Source organism: Pristiophorus japonicus, chromosome 7, assembly GCF_044704955.1.
Source record: "Pristiophorus japonicus isolate sPriJap1 chromosome 7, sPriJap1.hap1, whole genome shotgun sequence".
Classification (NCBI taxonomy): domain Eukaryota; kingdom Metazoa; phylum Chordata; class Chondrichthyes; family Pristiophoridae; genus Pristiophorus; species Pristiophorus japonicus.
In genome coordinates, this window is record NC_091983.1 from 27,289,518 (window position 1) to 27,302,246 (window position 12,729).

At 45.8% G+C, this 12,729-nt stretch overlaps 1 protein-coding gene across 3 annotated transcripts in view; it reads right to left on the reverse strand.

Annotated features, from left to right (window-relative positions):
- Nucleotides 1-11,264, reverse strand: part of znf451 (zinc finger protein 451) — an 88,967-nt gene extending 77,703 nt beyond the window's left edge. For all 3 annotated transcript variants that reach the window (XM_070884875.1, XM_070884874.1, XM_070884877.1), the window contains exons 1-3: nucleotides 10,836-11,264; nucleotides 3,885-3,973; nucleotides 2,223-2,306 (exon numbers count right to left, since the gene is read on the reverse strand). In XM_070884875.1, coding sequence (XP_070740976.1) covers nucleotides 2,223-2,306; nucleotides 3,885-3,953 — 153 coding nt within the window. In that variant the 5' untranslated portion in view covers nucleotides 3,954-3,973; nucleotides 10,836-11,264. The remainder of the gene's footprint in view (nucleotides 1-2,222; nucleotides 2,307-3,884; nucleotides 3,974-10,835) is intronic.
- Between the last annotated feature and the right edge of the window lie 1,465 nt (nucleotides 11,265-12,729).

The window sequence follows — 12,729 nt, forward strand, 5'->3', positions numbered from 1 at the left end:
ATGCTCCGCAATGCACTGCTTGAAAATGTGGTGGAAGCAGATACAATAGTGGTGGATATATACTTGAAAAGGGTAAATTAGCAGGGCTATGGGGAAAGAGCTGAAGAGTGGGACTAATTGGACAGAGCCAGCACAGGCACGATGGACTGAATGGCCTCCTTCTGTACCATACGGTTCTATGACAATCAACCCAATAAAAAAGGATATTTGCCAGAATTTAACAGGCAAATCAAATCGAGCATTAACTTGCATTCATACACCATCTTTCACATCCTCAAGATGTCCCAAAGTGGTTGTCAGCCAATGAATTGTTTTTGAAGTGTACTCACTGGTTTTTTTTTGGAAGCAATGCATAGCAGGCAATTTGTGCAAAGCAAGGTCCCACAAACAGAAATGAGATAGTGATTAGTTGGTCTATATTTTATGCAGTTGCTTATGGGATAAATGTTGGTCAGTGCATTGGGGATAACTTCCCTGCTCTCCATCGAAATAGTGCCATGACATCTTTTACGCCCACCTCTCCTCAGTACTCCCAACTGGAACACAACAGACTGTGATATCAGCAGAGCGTGGATTATCGAATTTACAGCACAGAAACAGGCTATTCGGCCCAACTGGTCTATAAATCTATGTATATGTTCCACATAAGTCTCCTTTCACCCTACTACATACCCTTAGATTCCTTACTCCCTCATGCACTTATCTAGCTTCCCCTTAAATACATCTGTCTTATTTGCCTCAACTGCTCCTTGAGGGAGAGAGAAAACAGGGAATTTATAAGACTAGTCAGCCTGACATCGGTAGTGGGTAAAATGATGGAATCAATTATTAAGGATGTCACAGCAGCGCATTTGGAAAGAGGTGACATGATAGGTCCAAGTCAGCATGGATTTGTGAAAGGGAAATCATACTTATCAAATATTCTGGAATTTTTTTTGAGGATGTTTCCAGTAGAGTGGACAAGGGAGAACCAGTTGATGTGGTGTATTTGGACTTTCAGAAGGCTTTCGACAAGGTCCCACACAAGAGATTAATGTGCAAAGTTAAAGCACATGGGTAGTGTGCTGACGTGGATTGAGAACTGGTTGGCAGACAGGAAGCAAAGAGTAGGAGTAAATGGGTACTTTTCAGAATGGCAGGCAGTGACTAGTGGGGTACCGCAAGGTTCTGTGCTGGGGCCCCAGCTGTTTACATTGTATATTAATGATTTAGACGAGGGGATTAAATGTAGTATCTCCAAATTTGCGGATGACACTAAGTTGGGTGGCAGTGTGAGCTGCGAGAAAGATGCTATGAGGCTGCAGAGTAACTTGGATGGGTTAGGTGAGTGGGCAAATGCATGGCAGATGAAGTATAATGTGGCTAAATGTGAGGTTATCCACTTTGGTGGTAAAAACAGAGAGGCAGACTATTATCTGAATGGTGACAGATTAGGAAAAAGGGGAGGTGCAACGAGACCTGGGTGTCATGGTACATCAGTCATTGAAGGTTGGCATGCAGATACAGCTGGCGGTTAAGAAGACAAATGGCATGTTGGCCTTCATAGCGAGGGGATTTGAGTACAGGGGCAGGGAGGTGTTACTACAGTTGTACAGGGCCTTGGTGAGGCCACACCTGGAGTATTATGTACAGTTTTGGTCAGAATGAGAGGGGATCTCAGAAACGTTTAAAATTCTGACGGGTTTAGACAGGTTAGATGCAGGAAGAATGTTCCCAATGTTGAGGAAGTCCAGAACCAGGGGTCAGTCTTAGGATAAGGGGTAAGCCATTTAGGACCGAGATGAGGAGAAACTTCTTCACCCAGAGAGTGGTGAACCTGTGGAATTCTCTACCACAGAAAGTTGTTGAGGCCAATTCACTAAATATATTCAAAAAGAAGTTAGATATAGTCCTTACTACTAGGGGGATCAAGGGGTATGGCGAGAAAGCAGGAATGGGGTACTGAAGTTGCATGTTCAGCCATGAACTCGAAGGGCCGAATGGCCTACTCCTGCAACTATTTTCTACGTTTCTATGTACCAAGTTCTACATTCTAACCACTCTCCAAGTAAAGTTTCTCTTGAATTCCCTATTGGATTGATCAGTGACTATCATATTTATGCCCTCTAGTTTTGGACGTCTTGGACGCCCTCGCACCCGCCCCACTCCACAAGCAAAAACATCTTCTCTAGGTCTTCCCCCGTCGATCCCCTTCGTAATGATCAGTACGATCAAGGACTCACCCTCTTGCGCCGTGCAATGTTCCCTTCGCCGTCTTCATCACTCGACAGATCAATACATTCCAACACAGGCCTTAATGGCTGCTCCTTTTATCACAAAAGAAAGGGTAATCACTCCACAGACACATTTAAACACAAATTTGTTGCACTCGCCCTCACGATAAACGCATCACAAACACCAAACCTAATCCAGTGCACTGCTGCGAGGAACCCTTCAGGCTGTGAAATAAGCGAGCACAAGTAAAACAAACTACCAAGGAAAGATGTCCCAACAGTACCGTATATCGTGTGATGGCCCAAAGATTGCATGTCACCAAGTGCACATGCAAAGCCCTCACACAAACTTACAAGAGGGCATCCCTTCAAGATGCAAGGTAGAATTAAAAACTTTGCCACACTTGCATCTTCCAAGGGCCCCAATACCTCACATCGTTTTGAAACGACCTATCTGCATGATGTCGTCACCGACTGAAAAGTCAGGTTATCGTGCAGGTGAGACAAGCCCGTCACTGGACAGGTTTCCAACCTCTCAAAATGGGCTAGTGCTGGCATAACAGGACAGTGCCCCCAAAGACACAGGCCCCAAGGAATGCAACCCTGATCACACTAGTGCCAACGGCATGACTCTTGACATGCCCAATGGAGCTCTGGCAATGTCACTGCACACACCTGGATGGGGTCTACGCAACCCTGCCTCACGTAAAGGCATTCCTCCCTCAGATCATTCTTCTGGAACACCTCCTTGTGGGCAAGAGGCGTCCCAAAAGAATACCCATCACATCTTAACCGATAAGGAATTAAAGAGTTATGGGGAGCAGGCAGGGCGGTGGACCCGAGTCCATGATTGGAACTGCCATGATCGTATTAAATGGCGGAGCAGGCTCGAGGGGCCGTATGGCCTACTCCTGCTCCTGCTCCTATTATGTTCTTATCAGCAGGGGGTCCCTTGACTGGTGATAAACAGGGAGATGGGGGGGGGCGGGGGGGGGGGGGAGCAGGAGAGAAGGGAGAGGGAGACACAAAAACCTATATAAAACGCCATTAAAAAAAAATGCTCAACAAGTGCAACAAAATCAACCAAAAATGCAACAAAGTCAGCCGTCCAGGGGGGGACAGTTTACTCCATGCTGTATAGCCAGTCCAGGGGACAGAGTTTACTCCATGCTATATAACCAACATAGGGGGAGACATTTTACTTCGTGCTGTGTAGCCAGCCCAGGGGGAGACAAGTTACTCCATGCTGTATAGCCAGTCCAGGGGGACAGGGTTTACTCCGTGCTGTATAGCCAACACAGGAGTACAGGTCTCGAGGCAGACCGCACCTTAAGCACTGTGTCCACTTCTGGTGACGTTCAGTTCCCAGAAGGTGGTTCAGAGAATCACCAAGAGATTGATCCTTAGCACCAGACACAGTCGCTGCTGGAGACTGTGAGCCTGAATGGTGCTGTGCATCCCCTGCACAACACCCACCCTTGGTGCTGAACCCAATGACCTGGTACTAGAGGAGCAAATAACAGGAAAATACAGGGAAGAGGTGCCCCAGCCGCCTCCCCCTCCCCTCCAGATAGGTCTCCCAAAGTGTATTCTGTGGTCAAGTGACCGGAGAGAGGGAAAAAAAGACAAGTACCAACCATTGAGAAAAATATACAGTATTAGAATACGTACGCTCACAAATATCACTTCCTCTTCACTTTCATGTTTATCTGCTGACATCAACCCATCATTGGACGACATGATAGAAAATGGAGTTCTACCTGGGAAAAGACCAACAAAAATTGTAACTTGGTTTCAACTATCTTTGAAAATCGACAAAGAACTATCTTGCAGACTCGTCTAAAGAGGTGCTCGTTATTCACAGGCCACCATTTCTAAAGTAAGCTAAGTAGTAAAATAGCCATTTGAAAACTGCCTCTCAAACAGAGTCAGCAACATTATCTTTGGTACAAGTTTGCCAAATTGTTCCCCGATATTCATGCACTGTGCCAAGATTCATCGCAACCTCTCCGATTTGAAGTCAACTCATTCACAGTGGCAAGGTCCTGGGGAACTCCCCCTTCTCCAGACCTCGACACTGTAGGACTTGTTAGCTCCTTCAGCTTTCCCTCCCTCAACGAGTCCACAGGCTTTTAAAACTCACGCTTGGTAGACTTTGGTGGCATCATGTACAATGGACCTTGATCCTTTACCAGGGTTTTCATACGAACAAGAGGAGGCCATGCTGCCCCTCGAGCTGCTTCCGCCATTCAATTAGCCCCTGGCTGATCTGTACCTTAACTCCATCTCCTCGCCTTGATTCCATTACCTTTATTACCCTTTCCAAACAAAAATTTATCGATCTCACTTTTGAAATTTTCACTTGACCGCCAGCCTCAACAGCTTTTTAGGGGAGAGTTCGTGGAAGAGACATTAAGCCACGGTGGTAGAGGATAAATTCTCAAGATCCAATGTTACTATTTGAAGTCTCGAGAGTTCCCCGACTGTCCTTGGAAGATTTGCTAAGCTGATGGTCCTGTCTACCTGTGGTAGTGAATGCTCAAGATACAGTGGCACAATTTGAACATTGCGTACCCCAGGTGCTCTGGCCAACCATCCTCCCTCAATTAATGGTTAAAAATAATTAACTGGTCATCCAGAGCATCAGGACCTTGTGCGCATTCTGGATGCTGTGTATGACAGCAATGCAACAGTAACTGGGCACTGTAATTTATTCCATATAAAGCACTTTAAACATTTCTGCATTTCTCCATTCCTGGGGAGAACAAAACTAGGAGCCATACATGCAAGATAGTAACAAATAAATCCAATAAGGAATTCAGGAGAAACTTCTTTACTCAGAGAGTGGTTAGAATGCGGAACTCACTACCACATGGACTGGTTGAGACGAATAGCACAGTTGCATTCAAGGGGAAGCTGGATAAGTAGATGAGGAAGAAAGGAATAGACGTTTATGTTGATAGGGTTAGATGAAAAGGGGTGGGAGGAGGCGTGCATGGAGCATGAACACCAGCACAGATCAGATGGGTAGACTAGCCTTTTTCTGTGCTGTAAAATCCTATGTAAACAATATAAATGGAAAAATTTAACTGTGAAACTTAACAATGGAAGTCAGCATAAAGAGTTTGCACTTTATCAAGAAACATAGAAAATAGATGCAGGAGTAGACCATTCGGCCCTTCTAGCCTGCACCATCATTCAATAAGATCATAGCTGATCATTCACCTCAGTACGCCTTTCCTGCTTTCTCTCCATACCCGTGGATCCCTTCAGCTGTAAGGGGCATATCGAACTCCCTCTTGAATATATGCAATGAACTGGCATCAACAACTCTCTGCGGTAGGGAATTCCACAGGTTAACAACTCTCTGAGTGAAGAAGTTTCTCCCCATCTCAGTCCTAAATGGCTTACCCTTTATCCTTAGACTATGTCCCCTGGTTCTGGACTTACCCAACATCGGGAACATTCTTCCTGCATCTAACATGTCCAGTCCCGTCAGAATTTTATATGTTTCTATGAGATTCCCTCTTATCCTTCTAAACTCCAGTGAATAAAGGCCCAGTCGATCCAGTCTCTCATTTGTCAGCCCAGCCATCCCAGGAATCAGTCTGGTGAACCTTCGCTGCACTCCCTCAATAGCAAGAACGTCCTTCCTCAGACGAGGAGACCAAAACTGAACACAATATTCAGTTAGCTCATGGCTGATCTGTATCTGAACTCCATCTACCCATCTTGGTTCCATAACCCTCAATACCCTTGTCTAACAAAAATCTACCAACACAAAAGCAAAATACTGTGGATGCTGGAAATCTGAAATAAAAACAGAAAATGGTGGAAATGCTCAGCAGGTCAGGCAGCATCTGTGGAGAGAGAAACCGGTCCAAGTCAGCATGGATTTGTGAAAGGGAAATCATGCTTGACAAATCTTCTGGAGTTTTTTTGAGGATGTAGCTAGTTGAGTGGACAAGGGAGAACCAATGGATGTGGTGTATTTGGACTTTCAAAAGGCCTTTGACAAGGTCCCACATAAGAGATTGGTGTGCAAAATCAAAGCACATAGTATTGGGGGCAATGTACTGGCGTGAATAGATAATTGGTTGGCAGACAGGAAGCAGAGTGTCGAGATAAACAGGTCCTGCAGAACACCAAAGGGCAAAAAACGTTAGTAGGAGTTGTGTACAGACCTCCAAACAGTAGTAGGGATGTTGGGGAGGGCATCAAACAGGAAATTAGGGGTGCATGCAATAAAGGTGTAGCAGTTATAATGGGTGACTTTAATATGCACATAGATTGGGCTAGCCAAACTGGAAGCAATACGGTGGAGGAGGATTTCCTGGAGTGCATAAGGGATGGTTTTCTAGACCAATATGTCGAGGAACCAACTAGGGGGGAGGCCATCTTAGACTGGGTGTTGTGTAATGACAGAGGATTAATTAGCAATCTCATTGTGCGAGGCCCCTTGGGGAAGAGTGACCATAATATGGCGGAATTCTGCATTAGGATGGAGAATGAAACAGTTAATTCAGAGACCATGGTCCAGAACTTAAAGAAGGGTAACTTTGAAGGTATGAGGCGTGACTTGGCTAGGATAGATTGGCGAATGATACTTAGGGGGTTGACTGTGGATGGGCAATGGCAGACATTTAGAGACCACATGGATGAATTACAACAATTGTACATTCCTGTTTGGCGTAAAAATAAAAAAGGGAAGGTGGCTCAACCGTGGCTATCTAGGGAAATCAGGGATAGTATTAAAGCCAAGGAAGTGGCATACAAATTGGCCAGAAATAGCAGCGAACCCAGGGACTGGGAGAAATTTAGAACTCAGCAGAGGAGGACAAAGGGTTTGATTAGGGCAGGGAAAATGGAGTACAAGAAGAAGCTTGCAGGGAACATTAAGGCGGATTGCAAAAGTTTCTATAGATATGTAAAGAGAAAAAGGTTAGTAAAGACAAACGTAGGTCCCCTGCAGTCAGAATCAGGGGAAGTCATAACGGGGAACAAAGAAATGGCAGACCAATTGAACAAGTACTTTGGTTCGGTATTCACTAAGGAGGATACAAACAACCTTCCGGATATAAAAGGGGTCAGAGGGTCTAGTAAGGAGGGGGAACTGAGGGAAATCTTTATTAGTCGGGAAATTGTTTTGGGGAAATTGATGGGACGATAAATCCCCAGGGCCTGATGGACTGCATCCCAGAGTACTTAAGGAGGTGGCCTTGGAAATAGCAGATGCATTGACAGTCATTTTCCAACATTCCATTGACTCTGGATCAGTTCCTATCGAGTGGAGGGTAGCCAATGTAATCCCACTTTAAAAAAGGAGGGAGAGAGAAAACAGGGAATTATAGACCGGTCAGCCTGACCTCAGTAGTGGGTAAAATGATGGAATCAATTATTAAGGATGTCATAGCAGTGCATTTGGAAAATGGTGACATGATAGGTCCAAGTCAGCATGGATTTGTGAAAGGGAAATCATGCTTGACAAATCTTCTGGAATTTTTTGAGGATGTTTCCAGTAAAGTGGACAAAGGAGAACCAGTTGATGTGGTATATTTGGACTTTCAGAAAGCTTTCGACAAGGTCCCACATAAGAGATTAATGTGCAAAGTTAAAGCACATGGGATTGGGGGTAGTGTGCTGACGTGGATTGAGAACTGGTTGTCAGACAGGAAGCAAAGAGTAGGAGTAAACGGGTACTTTTCAGAATGGCAGGCAGTGACTAGTGGGGTGCCGCAAGGTTCTGTGCTGGGGCCCCAGCTGTTTACATTGTACATTAATGATTTAGACGAGGGGATTAAATGCAGTGTCTCCAAATTTGCGGATGACACTAAGTTGGGTGGCAGTGTGAGTTGCGAGGAGGATGCTATTAGGCTGCAGAGTGACTTGGATAGGTTCGGTGAGTGGGCAAATGCATGGCAGATGAAGTATAATGTGGATAAATGTGAGGTTATCCACTTTGGTGGTAAAAACAGAGAGACAGACTATTATCTGAATGGTGACAGATTAGGAAAAGGGAAGGTGCAACGAGACCTGGGTGTCATGGTACATCAGTCATTGAAGGTTGGCATGCAGGTGGTTAAGAAAGCAAATGGCATGTTGGCCTTCATAGCGAGGGGATTTGAGTACAGGGGCAGGGAGATGTTGCTACAGTTGTACAGGGCCTTGGTGAGGCCACACCTGGAGTATTGTGTACAGTTTTGGTCTCCTAACTTGAGGAAGGACATTCTTGCTATTGAGGGAGTGCAGCGAAGATTCACCAGACTGATTCCCGGGATGGTGGGACTGACCTATCAAGAAAGACTGGATCAACTGGGCTTGTATTCACTGGAGTTCAGAAGAATGAGAGGGGACCTCATGGAAACGTTTAAAATTCTGACGGGTTTAGACAGGTTAGATGTAGGAAGAATGTTCCCAATGTTGGGGAAGTCCAGAACCAGGGGTCACAGTCTGAGGATAAGGGGTAAGCCATTTAGGACCGAGATGAGGAGAAACTTCTTCACCCAAAGAGTGGTGAACCTGTGGAATTCTCTACCACAGAAAGTAGTTGAGGCCAATTCACTAAATATATTCAAAAGGGAGTTAGATGAAGTCCTTACTACTCGGGGGATCAAGGGTTATGGCGAGAAAGCAGGAAGGGGGTACTGAAGTTTCATGTTCAGCCATGAACTCATTGAATGGCGGTGCAGGCTAGAAGGGCTGAATGGCCTGCTCCTGCACCTATTTTCTATGTTTCTATGTCCTTTTTGGAATGGGAGGCAGTGACTAGTGGAGTGCCTCAGGGCTCAGTGCTGGGACCCCAGCTCTTTACAATATACATTAATGATTTGGATGCAGGAATGGAGTGTAATATCTCCAAGTTTGCAGATGACACTAAACTGGGTGGCGGTGTGAGCTGTGAGGAGAATGCTAAGAGGCTGCAGGGTGATTTAGACAGGTTAGGTGAGTGGGCAAATGCATGGCAGATACAGTATAACGTGGATAAATGTGAGGTTATCCACTTTGGTGGCAAAAACAGGAATGCAGAATATTATCTGAATGGTGACAGATTAGGAAAAGGGGAGGTGCAACAAGACCTGGGTGTCATGGTTCATCAGTCATTGAAAGTTGGCATGCAGGTACAGCAGGCAGTGAAGGCAGCAAATGGCATGTTGGCCTTCATAGCTAGGGGATTTGAGTATAGGAGCAGGGAGGTCTTACTGCAGTTGTACAGGGCCTTGGTTTGGCTTCACCTGGAATATTGTGTTCAGTTTTGGTCTCCTAATCTGAGAAAGGACATTCTTGCTATTGAGGGAGTGCAGCGAAGGTTCACCAGACTGATTCCAGGGATGACTGGGCTGACATATGAGGAGAGACTGAATCAACTGGGCTTTTATACACTGGAGTTTAGAAGGATGAGAGGGGATCTCATAGAAACGTATAAGATTCTGACGGGACGAGACAGGTTAGATACGGGAAGAATGCTCCCGATGTTGGGGAAGTCCAGAACCAGGGGACACAGTCTTAGGATAAGGGGTAAGCCATTTAGGACTGAGATGAGGAGAAACTTCTTCACTCAGAGTTAAGCTGTGGAGTTCTCTGCCGCAGAGTCATTGATGCCAGTTCTTTGGATATATTAAGAGGGAGTTAGATTATGGCCCTTACGGCTGAAGGGATCAAGGGGCATGGAGAGAAAGCAGGAAAGGGGTACTGAGGTGAATGATCAGCCATGATCATATTGAATGGTGGTGCAGGCTCAAAGGGCCGAATGGCTTACTCCTGCAACTATTTTCTACGTTTCTAATGTTTCAGTTGCTATCCCTTCATCAGAACTGGAAAAAGTTGGAGATGCAACAGGTTTTTAAGCAAGTGTATGGGCCGGGAAGAGGGTGGGGGGCAGGGGGACGGTGATAGGTGGAAGGCAGGAGTAAGAGACAAAAGGGATGATGGTGTAAGGCAAAAGGAGATGGTAATGGGACAAGTTAAGAAACAAAACACAAGTCTAGATAGGGTGTAAATGGAGATGGCAGAATCATCAACAGCTGCCATGGGAAATAGGGGGGAAAACGAAAGAGAAAAAAATAATCTCAAGTCTTTGAACATGTAAGATGAACCCCAGCCTAAACAGCCTTTTTTTGGGGAGGGGGGGGCAGCAGAAAAGAGTTCCAGATTTTCACTACCCAGTGTGTGAAGAAGTGCTTCCTGACAGCACCACTGAACAACCTCGCTCTAATTTTAAGGTTTGCCCCCTTGTTCTGGACTCCCTCACCAGAGAGAATAGTTTCTCTGTCTACCGTATCAAGTCCATTAATCATCTTAAACACCTCAATTAGATTACCCCTTAATCTTCTATACTCAAGGACTACAAGCCTAGTCTTTGCAACCTATCCTCAGAATGTAACCCTTTTTTCCCTGAAGGCTCAGACAGCTGAAGGCATAGGTCACCTATGGTGGGGTGATAGAAGTGGTGGGGTGCACAGGGGCTAGAGTTGGAGGACAACAGAGTTCTTGGAGAGCTCGAGGAAGTTACAGAGATACACCTTCACAGTCACGATTTAGAAATAAACTACTTGATTGAGGCAATCGCCTTATGATTTTAAAACGCTTTGCTAGTGGTTTTTTTTTAAGTGCTTGTAAACATACTTAAGTCCTCGCCCCCTGCAGCTCGTCTAATTCGGATCCAGCACCCCTTCCTCCAGCTTGGCTTTAATCTCTGCACCGACCTCCAGTCACAACGCGCGAACTTGCTCCTTCGCCTCCTCCCAGCTTGCAAACTTGCTCACAGTCGAAGAGGGGCTCGGTGCCCTGCTCCTGCCACTGCTGCTGCTGCCGCGCCGCCGCCGGATTGTACGCTATCCTCAGCAAAAAAAGCATGGCATTTTAGGCCGCAGCGAGGGTTTGCACGCGTTTGCCGAATTCATCATTGAATGAATGACTGACTGACTAACACAGACCAGTAACAACAAGCCGCAGACCAAGAGCAGCGCGCAGTCGCCAGCCACCGCGAAACACTTGAGAACCTTGCCCAGACCGCGAGCCCGCTCCACCAGGTCTCGGCCCGCCAATCTTCCCCCTCCCCCTGCTCACTGCGCTTGCGCCGCCCTCGCCACGACCTTCTGCCCAGCGTCAGCGTCAGACCCCGCCCACGTCCCCTGCCCCGCCCGCCCCCTGCTCACTGCGCCTGCGCCGCCCTCGCCATTCTTTCTGCCCAGTCTGAGCCCCCGTCCCACCCCCTTGGTCACTGCGCCTGCGCTGCCAACTGCACACAGAGGCGACGCCTGACTCACAATGTCGACGTCACCTGTGTGTGCGCGTGCCCGTTGGTGCAAGTGGATAGTTTTTTTCCTTCGGCATTTTTTTCCTTAAATAACAATATTGCAAAAAAATTTTTTTTTTAAATATTCACAGCATGCAGCCCAGTATAAGAAAAAGAAAAATTTGCATTTATATAGCGCCTTTCACGACCACCGGACGTCTCAAAGCGCTTTACAGCCAATAAAAGTACTTTAGGAGTGTAGTCACGGTTGTAATGTGGGAAATTAACTAGAGGAAGTTACTCTCCGAAGCCCTTCTTCGAAATAGTGCCATGAGATCTTTTACTTCCACTTGAGAGGGCAGACAGGGCCCCAGTTTAACGTCTCATCTGAAACATGGCACCTCCAGCAGTGCAGCACCTGCATTTCCTACATTACACCAGTGACCAATGGAGATCACGGAGCAAATTTGCAGGCAAATTGCAGAAAGATATAAGAACTATAGAATAGTGATAATGGGGGACATCAGTTATCCTAATATAGACTGAAATAGTAACAGTGTAAAGAGAACGAGAGGAAGGAATTCCTGAAATGTATCAAAAGAACTTTCTTGATCAGTGCGTTTCCAGCCCAATGAGGAAGGAAGCAGTGCTGGATCTCGTTCTGCGGAATGAAGTGGGTCAAGTGGAGCATGTTTCAGTGGACGAGCATTTGGGGAACAGTGATCATAATATCATCAGGTTTAGGATAGTTATGGAAAAGGACAAAGAACATTCAGCATGAAAATACTTAATTGAAGGAGGATTAACTTCAGTGAGTTGAAAAGGGATCTGGCCCAGGTGGATTGGCAGGTAAAACAGTAAATGAGCAATGGGAGGCATTCAAAGAGGAGATAGTTCGGGCACAGAGCAGACACATTCCCACGAGGGGGAAAGGAAAGGTATCCGAAGCAAGAACACTCTGGATGACTAAAGATATAGAGATTAAAATGAAACAGAAAAAGGAGGCTTATGACAAATGTCAGGTTCATAATTCAGTCGAGAACCAAGCTGAATACAGAAAGTAAAGAGGAGATCTAAAAAAGGAAATATGTGGGGCAAAGAGAGAGCATGAGAATAGATTAGCGGCTAACATTAGGGAATCCAAAATTATCTTATGAACATATAAATAATAAGAGGGTAGTCAATGGAAAAGTTATTGGTGAATAAGTGCCACTTGATAGCACTGTCAATGATAACTTACATTACTTTGCTGATGATTGAGAGTACACTGATGGAGTGGTG